At 46.1% G+C, this 16,709-nt stretch overlaps 8 protein-coding genes across 8 annotated transcripts; 3 read left to right on the top strand and 5 right to left on the bottom strand.

The window, feature by feature from the left end:
- Positions 1-141: 141 nt before the first annotated feature.
- Gcn5 (Gcn5 acetyltransferase) lies at positions 142-3,218 on the bottom strand. Its single transcript, XM_017160956.3, has 3 exons — positions 1,706-3,218; positions 999-1,651; positions 142-934 (listed from the first exon to the last, which is right to left on the bottom strand). The coding sequence occupies exons 1-3, from the start codon at positions 2,977-2,979 to the stop codon at positions 405-407; spliced, it is 2,457 nt and encodes an 818-aa protein (XP_017016445.1). The 5' UTR covers positions 2,980-3,218; the 3' UTR covers positions 142-404.
- Positions 3,219-3,432: 214 nt separating this feature from the next.
- On the top strand, positions 3,433-4,334 carry ver (verrocchio). Its single transcript, XM_017160984.3, has 2 exons — positions 3,433-3,537; positions 3,604-4,334. Exon 2 carries the CDS (start codon positions 3,606-3,608, stop codon positions 4,269-4,271), a length of 666 nt encoding a protein of 221 aa, XP_017016473.1. The 5' UTR covers positions 3,433-3,537; positions 3,604-3,605; the 3' UTR covers positions 4,272-4,334.
- On the bottom strand, positions 4,316-5,714 carry eIF2beta (eukaryotic translation initiation factor 2 subunit beta). The gene is made up of 3 exons (XM_017160982.3): positions 5,557-5,714; positions 4,956-5,358; positions 4,316-4,859 (listed from the first exon to the last, which is right to left on the bottom strand). The coding sequence occupies exons 1-3, from the start codon at positions 5,569-5,571 to the stop codon at positions 4,336-4,338; spliced, it is 942 nt and encodes a 313-aa protein (XP_017016471.1). The 5' UTR covers positions 5,572-5,714; the 3' UTR covers positions 4,316-4,335.
- Positions 5,715-6,377: 663 nt separating this feature from the next.
- On the bottom strand, positions 6,378-9,084 carry nst (phosphoglucomutase 3-like protein nst). Its single transcript, XM_017160922.3, has 3 exons — positions 8,865-9,084; positions 6,815-8,258; positions 6,378-6,758 (listed from the first exon to the last, which is right to left on the bottom strand). Exons 1-3 carry the CDS (start codon positions 8,963-8,965, stop codon positions 6,660-6,662), a joined length of 1,644 nt encoding a protein of 547 aa, XP_017016411.1. The 5' UTR covers positions 8,966-9,084; the 3' UTR covers positions 6,378-6,659.
- Positions 9,085-9,497: 413 nt separating this feature from the next.
- Tsf2 (transferrin 2) lies at positions 9,498-12,931 on the bottom strand. Its single transcript, XM_017160921.3, has 7 exons — positions 12,771-12,931; positions 12,238-12,665; positions 11,953-12,086; positions 11,732-11,892; positions 11,180-11,673; positions 10,954-11,118; positions 9,498-10,884 (listed from the first exon to the last, which is right to left on the bottom strand). The coding sequence occupies exons 1-7, from the start codon at positions 12,829-12,831 to the stop codon at positions 9,826-9,828; spliced, it is 2,502 nt and encodes an 833-aa protein (XP_017016410.1). The 5' UTR covers positions 12,832-12,931; the 3' UTR covers positions 9,498-9,825.
- A 350-nt stretch (positions 12,932-13,281) lies between these two features.
- LOC108070475 (uncharacterized) lies at positions 13,282-13,762 on the top strand. Its single transcript, XM_017160959.3, has 2 exons — positions 13,282-13,366; positions 13,427-13,762. Exon 2 carries the CDS (start codon positions 13,431-13,433, stop codon positions 13,605-13,607), a length of 177 nt encoding a protein of 58 aa, XP_017016448.1. The 5' UTR covers positions 13,282-13,366; positions 13,427-13,430; the 3' UTR covers positions 13,608-13,762.
- A 159-nt stretch (positions 13,763-13,921) lies between these two features.
- Pmm2 (phosphomannomutase) lies at positions 13,922-14,864 on the top strand. Its single transcript, XM_017160958.3, has one exon. The coding sequence runs from the start codon at positions 14,018-14,020 to the stop codon at positions 14,780-14,782; it is 765 nt and encodes a 254-aa protein (XP_017016447.1). The 5' UTR covers positions 13,922-14,017; the 3' UTR covers positions 14,783-14,864.
- Positions 14,800-16,669, bottom strand: LOC108070472 (kelch domain-containing protein 4). Its single transcript, XM_017160957.2, has 4 exons — positions 16,463-16,669; positions 16,102-16,407; positions 15,621-16,041; positions 14,800-15,562 (listed from the first exon to the last, which is right to left on the bottom strand). Exons 1-4 carry the CDS (start codon positions 16,574-16,576, stop codon positions 14,877-14,879), a joined length of 1,527 nt encoding a protein of 508 aa, XP_017016446.1. The 5' UTR covers positions 16,577-16,669; the 3' UTR covers positions 14,800-14,876.
- Between the last annotated feature and the right edge of the window lie 40 nt (positions 16,670-16,709).

The following is a 16,709-nucleotide window of genomic DNA, read 5'->3' as shown; positions in this document are numbered from 1 at the left end:
GATTTTATATATATATATATACTTTATAGGGTCCTTGCAACGCTTCTGCAAACTTCTGACTAACAGTTTTATACCCCTCAAAAAACTGTAATATAAAATTTCCGATATTATTTCAAACAATTCCATTAGTAACAGTACATATTAGATGATAAAGTTAAAGTTTATTTTACTTTTTAAAGATCTAGCTTAATCTAGCCCGTCGTCTAAATAAATAAGACTGACAAAGAGCTCGATATAGGGGTGTCTCTTCAGAACAATATATAAATCCAGAATTCATGCAATTCACACAAGTGTCTTTTGGTTGGAAGGAAACTCTAAAATAAATATAAGAGAAATAACGCTCTCCGGTTAAGTGAAGAAGATTAAATATTCGGTTTTATACAAAGCTCCTCGGAATCGCTGCATCATTTGTCCCACAGCCCCAGCTCGCGCATTTTGGTCTGGAAATAGCGCTCCAGGGAGTTGGCACAGCGATAATACTCAGTGTCGGGTGAGTTATAGAACCGACAGTTGGAAAAGATGCGGGCCATGTCGGCCATAAACAGGCGACGCGTTTGGTAATAGCCCTTCTTCAAGCGCTCGCCCATCGTCTTCAGGTCCATTGGATACTTGATGTGATCGTAGTAGTCTGGCACCTCGGCCGCCGTCACCGGACGCAGGAAGGGCCATGCCGTGTTGTGCTGGCGCACCGATTGCAGAACGGAAGCAAATGATGTGGCCAGTTTCTCTGGATCGGAGGATTCCTCCAGGGGTCGGGCCGATCGTGCCGGACGCATTTGTGGCTTCCAGCCAATCTCCCGGAGGCCGGGAATCGACTCAACGGGAATGGAGGGCAGGCCCTCCTTGAAGCACGTCAATCCGGGTCTAACCTTCTGCACTTCATTGTGCCGTTGTGCTATCAGCTCCTTCAGGATCTCGCTCTGATTACGTATCACTGGAAAAGGCGAAAACTCAGTGTAAAATATGTCCGGCAGTACCTTTTGATGGCCACAACTAACCCGCTATGAATTGTGTATTCACGATACTGGGATGCAGCTCGCAATGCATCAAAGTGGCGCTATCGTACTCCTTGATGTAACCCGCGTAGACTGGGCGCGCCAGCTTGATGTCCTTGGAGAATCCCTGCTTCTTAAAGTATCCAATGGCATCGCAGTCGGCGAAGGTCAACAGGTGCTTGATCCCACGCTGAATGCTGTAGTCCTTCAGGTGGTTCATCAGATGCGTGCCATAGCCCTTCACCTGCTCCGACATGGTCACGGCACAGAAGACGATCTCTGTGAATCCCTGCGAGGGAAACGGACGGAAGCATATGCCACCAATGGGTTGATTTTCCTTGATAAGCGCCAGGGTTTTGTGCTTGGTATCGAACACCAACTGACTGATGTACTCCCGCGGCATCTCCGGCAGCTGATAGGCAAACACCAGCTGCAGACCCAGGAGCCAGAGAACCGTCTGCTTATCCACCGGCTTGGTTAGCGAGTTGCCCACCACATGGAACTCGATGGCTCGCTTTTGCTCCTCCGCCTTCACGTTCTCGTCGCGGGATACATTTACCGGGAACAGTATCTCGGCTTTGTTGGTGGTTTTCGACTCGGACACCGATTTCATGGCGCGCATCACCACATCCGTCGGCAGGTCGTCCAAGTTCTCGCTAAATGTAACTTATTAGAATGGAAATCAAAGGAAGACTTTCATGATAACCAACCTGATGGAACGATCCGTCGGCTCCTTCTTGATCCTCTTGTGTAGAGGTTCGCCCACACTGGCACGTTTGGCGCTACCCACGGACGCCACAATCCCCCCGGGAGCTACTGCGGGCGCTACTTCCTGATGCCTTTTCCGCTGCTGGATGACAAACGAGTTGGGCGGGCGGTAGTTGGGATCCCAGATCGGCGAATCGTCCTTTAGCAGCTCGGCCCGCAGAGCCTCCAGGAACTTGGGCATTTGCGTGATGATCGACCGCTTGTCCTCGGGGAAACGATCCCGCTCCGAGATGCACTTCTTCTTCAGCTGCTGGGACATGTACTGGAACACGGTTCTCAGCAGTGTGCGCCCAAAGACCAGGGACGTTTCAAACTGACGCAGGGAGTTGCAGAAGGCGGGCACATGGCAGAAGACCAGCCAGCGGGTGTAGTTGATCTTGTAGTTAGAGGCATCCTCGTGGGTGAGATCTCCCCGCCTCGTCGACGGCGATTCAAAGTTGTAGTGATTCAGGAAGTTGAGGAAAGTCTTGGCCACCTCGGTCATGGTTTGCAGTTCAGTCGGATTGAGGTGGTTGTACTTGTAGAAGACCAGCGACAGCACCGCCTTGGTGATGCAGGGCGACTCGAATGGAGGATCCCCCAGGGGACCGCGGATCACAGCTTGCTGGCGAGTCAGGACGCACTGACGCAGCAATCGAAAGAGATACAGGTAGACCTTCTTGGTGTCCTCATCCTCAACGCGCTGCATGGACATGAACAGGTTCTCCATGTCGATGATGGCACCCAGCAGCTCGTCCATGCTGGAGCTGGAGATATTGTCCAGATGGGCGATGTGGGTTCGCAAGGAGTGGCGGCAGCTAGAGTTGCGACACTCCTCGTTGAACTCCGGACAGTAGGAGGACTCCACGTCGCGATGACGGTTCTCCTGAGGAGTTTTCCAGCCCGTGCAACGGCATCCTTCCGACTGGCAGGACGAGTACATCGAGAGCTTGGCCAGTTTCTGGGCCACAGGTAGGTTGAATACCTTCTGCTTTCGTTGCTGGATGCGCTGAAGGCTATTCTGCCGTGTACCCTCCGCCGGAGCACTCGCGCCGCCGCCTACTCCTCCGCCGTTGCCATGATTCTGGCCTTGACTGCCAGCAGCAGCGGCGGCGGCAGAGGATCCAGATGCTGCGCCATTCGCACTCTGCTGCTGCTGCTGAGCCGCTGCAGCATTCCCGGTGTTGTTACCATCGATGGGTTGGCTTTTAAGCGTAATGGATGGACCACCAGACATTCCAAGGACACCGTCGACAAATAGTTTGTTCGATCTGATCGTTTGCTTTTGCACAAAGTGTACTTTTTCGTAATTTCACAAGACTCGCAACTCGAAACACCCAGGGCTGCGTAAAACGGGGCTGCCAACTTGCTGCTGTTTCACAAAGAATTTAGATTTGTGGTGAAATAGACAATTAATATTATTTTCTTTGTTCGTTTATGATTATATTTTACTAAGTTAAATGTTTATTAATGGTGGAAGGTATTCAACTTTATCTAGAAATTTATTTAACCTATATACACAGGGCGTAGTCAAAATTTCGTGAGTCAGTAAAAGGGGGTTACATTTTTTTGGTTATGAAATAAATAATATTAAAATATCAAGTAATAATAATTATTTTAATAACCTATAATAATTTTTTAAAAAGGATTTATAAAATATTTTATGAGGCTTACGCATTCAACCCCCTTTAGTTCTGCCCATGAAAGAGCAGCCGATAAGAAAAGTTATCGATAGACAGAGATAATCAAAAACAGGCGCAACAATAAATGTTATTTTAAAGGAATAAACAATTGAGTAAATAATATAGTCCCCCAACTTTGTGTACATGATTTTGATATAAACGACTTGTTTTGATTTTAGTTATGGATCCAAACATAAGCTTTTTTGATGTCGAGGATCGGGTAGACAATTTTATCATTCGTAAGAAGCAACATGATATCCAAACAACCGATTCTGCCAAGTCGGGTCCGAAAATTCACGAAGATATACCCCTGACTATAGCTCACATTCTACGGGCAACTCAGGATCCTGAAACGCCAGATGTTTTTATAACTTATAATGCAAATACCAACTCCGATCCGATTCATTTTCGCACCTGCATTGTTTACGCTTTTGTGTCTGGATATGGAACGCACAACACGGCCTTCAACAAATACCATATCGATGACAGCACCGGATTTCTGGAGGCAAGTATAAGCAAGGGCCAGGCAAAAAAGCAAATTGTTGCTTGCCTCCACGCAGAAGCCACATCACTGGCCTCTTCCGAACGCTATAAACCCATTGCCCAGAGCTTGATCCGCCTGCTGGGGGCTGCAACGGAGTACATAGATCCTGGAGCCATAACGAGGGGCCACAGTTTGTTTTTGCGCGGCAGACCGACTCTCTTCAGAGGAAAGATGGGCCTGGATGCCTATTCCTTCCTTATAGACAGCGGCTCATCTCGGAAACAAGAAATTGCCTTTGCCGATCACCTGTTAAGCTGGCATCACGACTACAAGAGTACAACGCAAGTTGCAACAAACAAATAAACGTTTTTTGTATTGAAATTTTACTGGTAATAAAAAATCAAGCATTTTGTTAAATAAGGAGAATTTAGGTTGTTTTTGCTCGAATGGCGGCACGTTTGCCGGTGACAGCCTGGAAACCTGACTTGATGCTGGCTACCGAACAACGGGAACCGCACGACTCGCACTGCAGGAAGAACAGACGCGTGTCCTTCTGCAGTATCGTCTCAGGGGAGCGGCAGGTGTGACAGGTGACATACTCCTTGATGTAGCGGCGAAGCACGTTCTCGATCTGTTTGGGCTGGAAGCGTCCCTTAATAATCAGCTGCTGGTTGCCGTCCATGGAGCCGCTCGTACCCAACTCGGCCAGCAAAAAGTCGAGCAGATGCTTGGGCAGGCGATGCAGCGTTTTCGCAATGTCCATGAAGTTGGCAAAGGAGGTCTTCTTGGTACCGACGCGCAGCACCTGGGGCGGACGCATCACGAACTTGGGCTTGCGACCGGCGGCCATGTCCGGATTCTTGTCGAGAATGATTTCGAAGACACGCTTCAGCAACTCGTCATATGTGTAGTCACGATCGGAACCAGCCCAGGTTGAACTATTGTCTTCCACTGAAAAAGAGTTAAATACGATACATAAATATCTCGAATTGTTATACAAATTATGAAACCTTCGAAAAGTTAATGAAACACAATTAGTCATCATACCGTTTTCTTTGTCCTCGCCTTTGTCATCGTCCAATTTGTCGGCAAACAGCTCATCCAGATCCTTCTTCTTGCTCTTCTTCTTCTTTTTGGCCATCGAAAAGTCCATGTCCAGATTGATCTCCTCCTCCTCGGGCTCCTCCGTAGCCGCTGTCGCATCCTCGCCTCCGAAGCTCGGCACTGCCGCCTCGATATCATCCATGTTGAACGGCTTCTTCTTCTTTTTCTTCTTTTTGCCAAAGCTCTCTAGATCTAGATTGTCCTCCAGCTCAGCGGCACCTGCATCCGCCGACGCCTCATCCAGGGGATCCTCCTTCTTGGTATCGTCTTCCAGACCCAATGCAGCGTCCAGATCGAAGGTGGTCTTCTTCTTCTTCTTCTTTTTCAGCAAAGTGGGATCAAAACCCTGCAAAATTAAATAAAAAATCGGTGTTAAAATCCGGATTAGGCCAACATAACCTCATTTTTCGCAGTTTTCATACAAAAATATGTAAATACACATACACATACAGTGCGCACATGTAGAAGACATACGTATGTACTCGCATTCTAGGCCAGGATTTCTCGCGGGGAAAGTGTTTGTCTGCGTTGGTAAATAACTTACGTCTTCCGCGTCCATTGTGATTTCGCTTTATAAATACTCGGCGGCCAGCAAATAACTTTAATTTAGCTCAAAAACTGCAATTGCATCAGCCAAAGTGACAGCACGGCAAACAGATGCTAGGGTTGGATAATTTTAAAATATGACATTTTTTGTAGGGTTGGAAAATTTCAAAATATGACTTTTTTGCCAATAGTCGAAATCGCGATGTTTTTTTGATATTCTTTGATATTTTTCCCTTGGTCACTCTGAATTTCAAACTAAAATGTCAATTTACAGCTTGGGGTCGAATTCTCGTTTTTGGGGTCGAATTCTCATGTAGAGTGTAAAAATGTAAGTAAAATGGTATGAGAGCGTGACCTTACGGCGATCCTGCCAAAATACTTCGGACTTTCTTATGCGGTCACACTCATGATAGAATTATACAAGGTAGTCCCGTCGGAAAAAATAATTAATATATCACACTGATTCCTTACGTTAACGATTTGTACGTTACCGTGGAATATTTTGTATATTAGTGGTTGATCAAACTTAATCAAAAACTTAAATAATTATATGTCTGGCCCACTAAGATTAATTATTTTCTAAATATTAAATGTATAGCATTATGTAATAAACAAATGCATTAGGCTTTTAGCTCAAAAATGTCGTAAAGTTTTGCTATTATTTATAGTGAACTATTTAATATTGATAATAACTCCCACTACATTAAAATAAGTAGAACATATTTTTAGTGGTATAAAAACCAAATCAAAATATCTAATATATAGTATTTAATAACACAGAATAGAAATGATAGTCTTTTAGCTCAAAAATGCCGTCTATAATGGCGTAAAGCTTCCTTTTATTTAAAAGAAAATTTTTTAATTTTAAAATTAACTCCAACAAAAATATACTAAATAAAACATTTTATTTTTAGTGGTACAAAAACACATCTCATCTTTAGAACACAGAAGACAGTGGAACAATTACAGGTATATAAATGCATTTGCAATTTAAGACTTTTGCGTAAAATTAGGCGTAAGTATTGAGCACCTTAGAGTAAAGAGATTTATTGCTCAGGACCTGTGTCAATGATCGTTTTGAGGTTGTTTCGTTTTTAAGGATTACAGATGGGCACTGCCTGGCTTTGTCAATTCGGGTCCCACGCCGCCGGCTAGTTTCTGCACCAAAATACCGACTTCGTAGGCCAGGTTATCCGTGTCCTTCAAGGAAATTAACACATTATAGGAAATTTCAATACAAATTACTCTTAAGTTACCTCTTTTGTTGCAGCTTCTGCATAGACTCGGACCACGTCCTCTGTTCCTGAGGGGCGCACAAAGGAGCGCCCCCGCTTGTAGTTGGCCACCACCTTGTTGATCTCTGTCTGCAGACCCTCCGGCTTCACACACACCCGCTCCGCATCTGTGGTCTCGATTACATTCCGGTCCTGCACCTTCACCTTGAGCTGTCGGTTGGGCAGGTCGTTGTACGATGAGATCCAGTCCTGGACATCCCAGCCCTTGTGGTTTAGGATCGTCTCGACCAGCAGCATGTCGGAGATGGCATCCCCCACGGTTTCGTTGATAAGATCGATGAGGAGCAGCAGGGTCTTGGCACTCTCTTTGGTTTCCGCTGCCTGGGCAATCGTGGCTTTCGCATTGTCGCTGAACACAATCGTTCCATGGCCGTTTGCCTCGAAGTAGACACCAATGTCGTAGGCCAGGGCTTTGTGGTGCAGATGCTTCACGCCCGTGGGAACACAGGAGACGGGGAACTTCAGTTCGTTGACTATATAATCTGTGGATGCACCATTCGCATAGGCGGTCTGCACTAGACCCAGCCTCAGATTGATCTCGGCCTGCGTGACCAGCTCCATGAGGTAACCCGCAACCAAGGTGGCAATGCGGTCGCCATCCAGGAGATGGAACTCTCCCTTGTCGTCGGTGAAGAAGTACACTACCCGATCGGCATCTCCGTCCACGCTGACACAGCGCGTAAAGGGTTCCACCTCTGGCATGGACTTTGGCGTCCGCTGCTGCACCTTCACGTAATCCGCACCGCAGTCCTCGTTGATTTTGCCAGGACCGATGCCCTGGTTGATAACCGTCACATTCAAGGAACTCTTCATGCGCTTAATGAACTGCAGCATCTTGCGGGCACCCACACCGTTAGCGCCATCGAAAATGATGTTGTTCCGGTAGTTGCCATTCTCCAGCCGGCTGTTTCTCAGCAGCTCGAAGGCCTTGATCAGCTTCTCGTAGTATCCCTCCTCGGTGGGCTTGCCGTACGCCTCTTTAGTGTTGGCCGCCACCACAAAATAGTGCAGCATGGGCGTGGTCACAATACCGTACTCCTTGACATTGCCCTTCAGCGCAATCACTCCATCGGCCACGGCCTTAAGTAATCGCGGACTATGGTATCTGTTGTCCATGCCAACAAACACCTGAGAACTCGTCGTCACATCGATGTTGTTCTCTTTGATGATCTTGGCCACATGTTGCTCCAGTTCCTGGTCGCTGACATTGACCAGATCGGTGGCAATGGATTCCCAGCTGGCCTCCAGCATTTCACCCTTGGGATCGACCAGTTTGACGCCGTTATCCGGTTCCGGATTGTGCGATGCCGTGATCATTACACCGATAACCGCACCCTCCCGATACCTCGATCGCAGGGTGGCAAGAACTCCCATGCGGAACATTACGCTGTCCAGGAACTCAGCCCTGTGGAGTGGAATTAAGGGGCATTTTGTATTATTTATTATAATTAATAATAAACATTTTTAAATATAATATTATTTACTATATTAAAGATACTCAGATTAGATAGATAGATAGATATATAGATACATAGATAGATAGATGGAAAGCTAGGTAAATATATAGATGTTAGATAGAATAGATAGATAATGATTTCTAGAGAGATAGTACATAAGTACTATCTCGTACACAATCAATATAGAGCTGTATTATTATGAATAATAACCTGATAACAATGCACCCTGCTCTTTTAGAACCTACTTCGCTGACCTCGACTGTATGTCAGTATGTATGCGCCTATGCACATGCACACACCCTCTCCCTACACATAGAAGAAGCGAAAGAAGGGCATGTCCATTGATAAAAGGTGAACAACATCTAAAAATAAACCGCCGCCGCTTCGACAACATGGTGCATGCAATCACATTACTTATCTTTAAGCAAACACTGGCATTTGGCAATCAAACAACACACACACACTCGCCACAGGCAACGTATGCAGCGCGTGGGTGTGGGGTTGTTACAACTTCATAATTAACTCGGCTAGATCGTTAATTAACTGAAACTTACTTGCCGCGAAAGCCAGCTGTTCCATATTGAACGTGCTCGGTGGAAACCTTTGGGTACATCTCGCGGGCGAACGCGTAAACGGTGCGGAGATTGATCGACATTTTGCGAGAGTTTAAGGTGGCGCAACTGGTCCTGAGCAAGGTGAAAGGGTCCGGTTTTCCGGAGCAGCTTTCGAATCTTTACGAACACAGCGAATTGTGGAATTTATGCAGGTGGGTGTGACCGTTGCGTTCCCCCGCCGTTGCAGCCAGTCCTACATGCTGGTCACACTGCATGGCTGCTTTGAATGATTTTAATGTCGTTTAAAAAGGGTTGCGCACATGAAATACAATTTTTAAAGGTGAAGCCAATCTAAACTAAGCTGTTTAAATTAAAGTTTCCCTTAAAGTCTGTCTGAAATCATAAGAAAAATTAATTTTTAAGCGAAGCACTAGCGTTGCCGTACCGTTTAAATGAGCCGCGTTGCCAACTCCTTTGGCACAAACATCTGATGATGACGTCACAGTTGACTGGTTAAATTTACCGGTTTTACAGGCTGGGTCACATAAATAGAATCAATCCTAAATATAAGATTTATAATCTAAACAAAAAATACCTTTTAAAATAAACCAAGGGATCATTTTCGTATTTTTTTTTGTGTATACTTAAAAAAGCTTTTGTAAAAGATTCGGCTTAAACATTCTAGGTACAAACTTCTTTTTGGACGGACTTAGTTGGTACGTACACAAAACAAATACTATATATTAAGGCACAGGCACTACAATATATATAAATTATAGCCTTTTTTCAAGAATAATTCGGCTAAGGGGAATTCGATTTTTCGGACGGAATTGGATCTCTCTTTGAACTTATGAATATTTGGAATGTAAGACTTCTGATATGTTTCCACTTTTGTGCTGGAGATTCTTGTACACTTTTTGTTGAACTTTTAAAACCTTAGCGAGTACGTCTATTGGGATATTTAGAGGATTGCAACTAGGGAGCCCACGAGGAGCAGTCCCAGGGACAAGGCCACCTGGGAGGCACCGGCATAGCAGTCGGTGATGCGGCGTGCCCGCATAAAGTCACTGCCCAAATAGGCGTCGTATGTGCGCTTGTTCGCCGGAATGACTTGCAACTGGCGCGTGGCATCCTGGAAAATCAGATCGTAGTGCCCGATCGGGGAGGAGAACATGCTGAAGCTGAAGGCATCCACATCCTTGCGGCCATACAGTTGCTGGGCATAGGTCAGCAGGTTGATGTAGGCATTCAGTTGCGTCTCGTTGTAGGCGGGCCCGCCGCGGGTAACCACGGCATTGGCCTTGACCTTGCCCAGATTGCAGCGCTTGTACTCGTTAATCTCTGCTCGCGTTCCGTCCGTGCACAGCAGTTCAAAGTCATCGTTAAGAGCGTTACGTGCCCACCACTCCTTGCGTTTGCCGCCAGTGCTCTCCATCACCGTGGTGTGTTTCATGAAAGCCACATGTCCGCCGCCCTCCACCAGGCACCTGAATGCTCCCGTATGTCCATAGTAATCCTCCGAGGCATCACGCCGGCAGTATCTATAACTGGTACCATGGCACAGGTCACACATGCTATCGTAGGGCACTCCCGTGTTGTATTCACTGCTAAGTGCACCCGGAACACACGATTTGGTAAAGTATTCCGCTGCAGCACGGACAGAGTCGCAGCCGTAGGGACGGATCCAGCCGTTGGAGATAAAGTGAGCCATGGGATAAGTCCATCCGGCGGCGGTGTTGATGCCCGTGTGGCAGGTGTTCTTGCCCTTCAGATATGTGAGCTCTGTGTCGGGGTCCTCCTCTTTGGCAACAGCCACCACATAGTACTCCGGTTCACCCAGATTGTACACCTCCGACATGAACGGAACCAAGTCATAGTTGAGTCCGCCGGTGTAGACATCGCCGGCATCGAAGACAGCGATGTCAGCCCTTCCGCTTTGGATGAACTGCATGCAATTGATGTGGGAATGCATCTTCTTGCAAATCAGCTCGGGTTTAAGGATGTGAGCCTTCAGAGCGGTCTGGAGAGAGTAAAAAAAAGTAAACATTTTATAAGTTTTCCTATTTTTAAGTTTCTTTTCATGACTCACCCTCATTTTGATGCACTTATCCAGTTCAGTTTCGGAGGTCACGCAGAGGGTCATCGCCCCAACTGGGCACTCACGAATTCCGTAAATATACCCGATAGCATTGCCCAAGTACTTGGTAAATGACTGATCGTCTTCGGGAATGACAGTAAGAGCCCTGCTAGAGTCCTGTAAACAGAGAAATTCCTGTAAAATTCCACTTTAACTAAAGCAAATAGGTAAAACTCACCTGGAAGAGGAGATTTGGCTTGCCATAACGCTTGGATTCAAAGATGCGGAACTTCTCGTAGAGAATAGAGGTGTTGGTGCCGTCCAGCGGGTTTTGATCCGCCGCAAAGCTGCTATCTAGGCGTTCGCTGCGGTACTGATCGTACTGATTCTGGCTCCTGTACTGGTTGTTGGGATCATATTGATTGTTAAACTGGTCATAGGCACCGCTTTGACCCTGCTGCTGATTGTAGTTGTTGTTGTCAAAGTTATTATTAAATCCCTGCCCGGACTGTCCGTTCTGCCGGCCGCGGTCGTCGCGAAGTCCATCGGAGTACAACTCCGCAATGCGCTTCAGGAACTGTTGGTACTGCTTGCGATCGGCAAAGCTTCGTGCGGAAGATGTCACAATAGCATCGGCGGGCACTTGGCCCCAATTGCACTGTCGGTAGTCATTGATGGGCACACGACGACCATCGCGACAGAGCAACTCAAAACTGTTGGGTTGCAAGTTTTCTAAAAAGTAAATTTAAGTTAGTTTAAAATTTTTTAGAGTTTGCTTTTATTTACTCACTAAATTCGGTGGTTTGCAGCATTTCGGCCACGGTCGAGTGTCGCAAGAAGGCAACGTCTCCCTTTTCCAAAAGACACCTAAATGCACCTTCGTAGCCATAGTAAGGATCAGCAGCTGAGCAGCGGCCGCCAGGAATCTTTCCAGTGCAAAGTGTGCAGAGTCTGAAAAAGAATACAGCATTAGTTTCAGGGGTTAAATTGAAAGCTGTGTTTGGATCTCACTTGTCGGAGTTATCGCCAATGGGATTGTATTTATCGGAGAGCGAGTACACAGCGCAAGAGTTGTTGAAGTAGCTGGCTGCAGTCTTGACTTGGTTGTTACAGTCCACCACTTCCATGCCGCCTTCTCGTTGGAGCTGAAAAATAAGTGGGTTTTATAAGTTAATCATTAATTACATGTTTTTAGCTCAAACTGAACGTTTAAAGGGCTCTAAAAGTTTGATTAGATCTCTATTAAATCCATATCCTTTCCACAATTCCCTCTCAAAGTCAACTCCCTTAACTCACCGTGTGAATAGGCACAATCCAGCCCGCCAGACTGCCCACCCAGGGAAAGCAGGCTCGCTTATTTCGCATATCGCGCAAATTGGTCACATCCTGCAGTGATCCTTTCTTGACCACTGCCACCGATTGATATTCCGCAAAGCCACCTTCCAGTTTTTCCTGCATGATTGGTATCAAGGAATTGTATCGACCACCGGTGAAGACGTCCCCAGCATCGAGAGAAGTGATGTGCGCCTTCTCGCGATCTATGTGATGGATACACTCATCGGCGCTGAAGGCCCTGAAGCAGGTGAGATTGAGGAACGCATCGTCGAAGAGGGCGCGATCTCGAGCGATGGCCACCGTTAGGTTTCCGCACTTGTACTGCTCCTCCAGGCTCTTGGTGCACCAAATAATGTCCTTAATTCTGTGCTCATCGTAATGATGTTGAGCTGAAAAGTGAGTAAAAAAATCGTGGTTTATGAAAATATTTTGGAGTCATGCCAACGCCCAAGTAAACGCAGATGCCTGGACTCCGGTTTTTGAGCTGTACTTACCGTAAGCGAGGGTAAAACACAAAGCGCCGACTAGAGCCACAAAAACGAGGCTTCTAGCCATGTTCAGCAAGCAAGTAATTTAACTTAAAAAAGGCCAATCTTAAACAATTAGTCAAACAATATACCACACCCAAGCCCAGCTCAAGACAGACAATCAGTGTGACCAGAGCCAGAGCGTTCGATTGAACCAGTATTGTGGAGAGAAAAATACCAACAGGTAGCTACAGTGGGGATTGGGTATGATGAAGAAATAAATTAATATAATGAGCACCTCAGCTGGTAATTTATTCACTTTTGCTATTTGAATAAATTATTATGTTTATAATAAAAGTAATGCAGTCTATGTGCTATCAAAACAATTAAAAATTCAACTATTTTTATTTGATTATTGTTTAAAATTTATAAGCTTCTAAAGCTTAGCTCATTAAATGATATTTTTAAACATTATAATCTTAAAATTCTACAAATATTACTTTTATTGGCAAAATTTCACCAGTTCACTATATCCTGTCTTTACTGTAAAATACTTCAAACACACCGCTTTAGTAAGACCACTCATATGGTCTTTTTTAGCATCTAACGGGCGAACCAACCAGGTGTTTTTGTGTTTTATAATAACAAATCCGAAAATATATTAATCAAAATAATTTTGCCAGCTAAATGGCAGTTCTACGTGGATGGAGATTTGTGGGCTTCGTGTCCTGCATTGTGGGTGCCGTAGGCCTGACGCTATATCCAGTAATTGTGGACCCCATGATCAACACGGAAAAGTACAAGACCCTACAGGAATACAGCAAAATCAAACGAGATGAACTGCAGCACATTAAGGCGAAGTAAAGAATCCCGATTAGAATACGTTAATTGAACACCTCAGAACCCAAATATGTGTATGTTTTGTTTACATCATTTAGCAATGTACATAACTTAAAACCTGTAAAATATATAACGAATCCAAGCTGTCTGACCCTTAACAGCATGAATTAAGCAAAAGACTTTAAAAATATTAGATTTCTTACTATCTTACAACTCTTAATTTGACCACTTTATAATTTAATTTCTTAAAAATAATTTATTAAATTATGAATGGTTTCGGAACCAGTTCACATCCAGCCGGGTGCCGCCAAAGCTTTAGGGTATTTCTCACCACGGCGTTGCCGCTTACTGGGTTCTTTATCTGAAAATCATACGTGGGCATAATTGCTTGGATAATAAATACCCCAGGTTCCGCGCAATTACTCTCATGAAAGATGTGCACCGCAACACTGAAACGTGACGAAATCCTTCTGCTCTTCGACGTGGACGGAACCCTGACGATGCCAAGGTCAGTGGTGACTCCGGAGTTCGAGGAGTTCTTCTACTCAAAAGTGAAGCCCCGGGCTACCATCGGAATCGTGGGTGGATCCGATCTGGAGAAGATGTTCGAGCAGCTGAGCGGCCAGAAGATCCTCACCGAGTTCGACTTTATATTCCCGGAGAATGGACTCGTCCAGATTGAAGGTGGCAAAGAGGTTGGCAAGCAGAACATCATCAAGCATCTCGGCGAGAAGACCTTGCAGCGGTTCATCAACTTTGTGCTCCGCTACCTGTCCGAGCTGGAGCTGCCCATCAAGCGGGGAACCTTCATTGAGTTCCGGAACGGCATGATGAACGTCTGCCCCATTGGACGCCAGTGCTCGCGGGAGGAACGGAATATGTTCGCCGCCTACGACAACGAGCACAAGGTGCGCGAGAAGATGATAAGTGACCTTAAGAAGGAGTTTGCCGATGTGGATCTCACGTACTCCATCGGTGGCCAGATCAGCTTCGATGTCTTCCCGCACGGCTGGGACAAGACCTATTGCCTGCGTCATATCGAAGCTCATTACAAGTTCAAGGAAATCCATTTCTTCGGCGACAAAACGGAGCCGGGCGGCAACGATTACGAGATTTACAGCGATCCTCGCACCATCAGCCATAGGGTGTATACGCCCAAGGATACGCAGCGCATCCTCACCGAGATCCTGGAGCTGTGATTGAACATTCAAAAAGATTCCATTTTGTTTATATTTAAGAGAATTGTTAACCAAATTTACATTATATAGTCATTTGCAATAACTTCAAACCGGATTAATCCGTATCCATGTCGGAGCTGTTGGAGCTGTCCTCGTCCTCCAGGCTGCTGCACTCTTCGTCGGAGCTGCTCAAGTCGCTATCCTCCCATTCGTGGGCCTTCAAGTTGTTGGGAATTATGACCTTCCACTCCAACTTGTGCAGATCCAGGGAGTAGAAATCGTTGTAGGTCAACTGCTTGGCGTCCTCTTCCAGGATTCCACCGAAAAGGTAGAGGGTTCCCTTGCAAACGCACAGCCCGGGGTTCATTCTCGGCGAGGGTACATTCGTGGGCTTGGGTTTGCCGAACAGACTGGGTATGTTGGAGACATATGGAGTGGTGCTGGTGCTCGGTCCCCCAACGGTAACAGTGAAGACACCATCTGTTGTGGTGGTTACGGGCTGGGCAGGACCTGTTGACATCTCCACGTCGTTGGTCTCTTCCTTCTTCTCAGCCGGACTGGCTTTCGTTTGGATCTCCTGCAATCTCCACGTTTGCGCGGTCAAATCAAAGGCTAGCAGCTCATCGCCAAACTGTCCCTCCACATCCTCATCATCCTCATTGACGTCCATGACGCCGCCAAAGCAGTAAGCTTTGCCATTTGCGGCCACTGTATAGCTAACGCTGCTGCGCGGTTTGGGCTTATAACCGCCGGGTTTTACGGCTGTCCACTTGTATTTGTTGTCCGCATCGCCTGCGTTTTCTGTGGTGGATAAAAGTCTTAGTATATGGAAATGTAAAGGATTATTCGAGTAACTGACTATCTTGAGTCAACGCGAACATGTCCGTGTGCGTTACACCTCGATCCACTTCCTTCTTCATGCTGGCCCTGGAGTAGCCACCCCAAACGAAGATCTTGCCATCCGGAGCAGCGGCCATACAGCAGCCAGAGCGAGGCGGTGGCAGAACAGCTCCGGCAATCTCCACCTTAAGCCACTGATAAGACTCCAAGGAGAAGATGTGCAGATCGTTGAAGTAATGATAAGACTGATTGTTATCATGGAAACCACCAAATATGAACAGCCGCTTTTTGGATACGGTCATGCGGTGACCGCTCCTGGCACTGGGGCCATTGGGCGAAGTTATCTTCTCCCATTTCCTCGATTTGAGTGAGAATTTCCATAGGTCCTTGTAGTGATGAAACTGCAGCTGCGAGGGACTGGCATGCTCTCCGCCAAACATCTAGAAAAACCCAATTTTAAATGAAATATTTTAAATTATTTTATAAGTACACCAACTCACCCACAGTTCTCCTCCATTACTGGCCACTGCCACCATTTGATGGCAGCTCCTTGGCGTGGGTCCTGCCGGCGATCTCAGCTCCCGCCACTCTCCAGATTTTATGTTATAAAAGTACAGATCGTTGTAGACCGTGGTCTTTGATCCCGTGTAGAGTTCTCCCCCAAACATGATGAGTTCCTCCTTTTCCGGGTGGGCAACAAGCGTAAAATTGGATCGGGGACTCGGTGGCGTGCAGGCATTCTCAGTGATGGTCTGAATCTTTCCCTCCTTGGACTCCAATAACTGGATGATGTCAGCTATGTTGGCCTGTTAATAAATAAAGGTTTTATTTTTGTTTTTATGGCAGTAACTCTATTCTTACTTCTCCAAGTTTTTCCAGCATTTTCTTCTGCTTCGCCGCCAGCTTCTTGTCCGTTTTCATGGCCGTCTTCTCGGCTCCTTTGCCCTTCTTCTTGTTCTTGTCCTTCTTGCCCATTTTATCAGGTTTAAATTGGGTTTTTAAATTAAAACAAAACAAACAATTTTAGCCGCACGTGTAGTCGTATCAATTGTGAAGAAGAAGACCAGAATTTGAATGCCAGAAACTTGTTGACACTCGTCGACGCAGT

The sequence above is a fragment of the Drosophila kikkawai genome, chromosome 3L (assembly GCF_030179895.1).
Source record: "Drosophila kikkawai strain 14028-0561.14 chromosome 3L, DkikHiC1v2, whole genome shotgun sequence".
NCBI lineage: Eukaryota > Metazoa > Arthropoda > Insecta > Diptera > Drosophilidae > Drosophila > Drosophila kikkawai.
The sequence above is the reverse complement of the archived record's forward strand: the minus strand, read 5'-3'. Positions and strand labels throughout refer to the sequence as shown.

Bases quoted from the DNA above. Each gene is read 5' to 3' on its own strand.
- Pmm2 (XM_017160958.3), top strand. From the start codon at position 14,018: ATGTGCACCGCAACACTGAAACGTGACGAAATCCTTCTGCTCTTCGAC.
- ver (XM_017160984.3), top strand. From the start codon at position 3,606: ATGGATCCAAACATAAGCTTTTTTGATGTCGAGGATCGGGTAGACAAT.
- LOC108070472 (XM_017160957.2), bottom strand. From the start codon at position 16,576: ATGGGCAAGAAGGACAAGAACAAGAAGAAGGGCAAAGGAGCCGAGAAG. The intron at 16,408-16,462 runs GTAAGAATAGAG...ATTTATTAACAG, and splicing joins TGCTGGAAAAACTTGGAGAA to GCCAACATAGCTGACATCAT. The intron at 16,042-16,101 runs GTGAGTTGGTGT...GGGTTTTTCTAG, and splicing joins GTAATGGAGGAGAACTGTGG to ATGTTTGGCGGAGAGCATGC.
- LOC108070475 (XM_017160959.3), top strand. From the start codon at position 13,431: ATGGCAGTTCTACGTGGATGGAGATTTGTGGGCTTCGTGTCCTGCATT.
- eIF2beta (XM_017160982.3), bottom strand. The intron at 4,860-4,955 runs GTATGATGACTA...ACTCTTTTTCAG, and splicing joins AGGCGAGGACAAAGAAAACG to TGGAAGACAATAGTTCAACC.
- Tsf2 (XM_017160921.3), bottom strand. From the start codon at position 12,831: ATGGCTAGAAGCCTCGTTTTTGTGGCTCTAGTCGGCGCTTTGTGTTTT. The intron at 11,119-11,179 runs GTGAGTTTTACC...CTCTGTTTACAG, and splicing joins AGCCAAATCTCCTCTTCCAG to GACTCTAGCAGGGCTCTTAC. The intron at 10,885-10,953 runs GTGAGTCATGAA...TACTCTCTCCAG, and splicing joins ATAAGTGCATCAAAATGAGG to ACCGCTCTGAAGGCTCACAT.
- Gcn5 (XM_017160956.3), bottom strand. From the start codon at position 2,979: ATGTCTGGTGGTCCATCCATTACGCTTAAAAGCCAACCCATCGATGGT. The intron at 1,652-1,705 runs GTTGGTTATCAT...AGTTACATTTAG, and splicing joins CCGACGGATCGTTCCATCAG to CGAGAACTTGGACGACCTGC. The intron at 935-998 runs GTTAGTTGTGGC...CGCCTTTTCCAG, and splicing joins GAATACACAATTCATAGCGG to TGATACGTAATCAGAGCGAG.
- nst (XM_017160922.3), bottom strand. From the start codon at position 8,965: ATGTCGATCAATCTCCGCACCGTTTACGCGTTCGCCCGCGAGATGTAC. The intron at 8,259-8,864 runs GTAAGTTTCAGT...TCCACTCCACAG, and splicing joins ACAGCTGGCTTTCGCGGCAA to GGCTGAGTTCCTGGACAGCG. The intron at 6,759-6,814 runs GTAACTTAAGAG...ATTTCCTTGAAG, and splicing joins CAGAAGCTGCAACAAAAGAG to GACACGGATAACCTGGCCTA.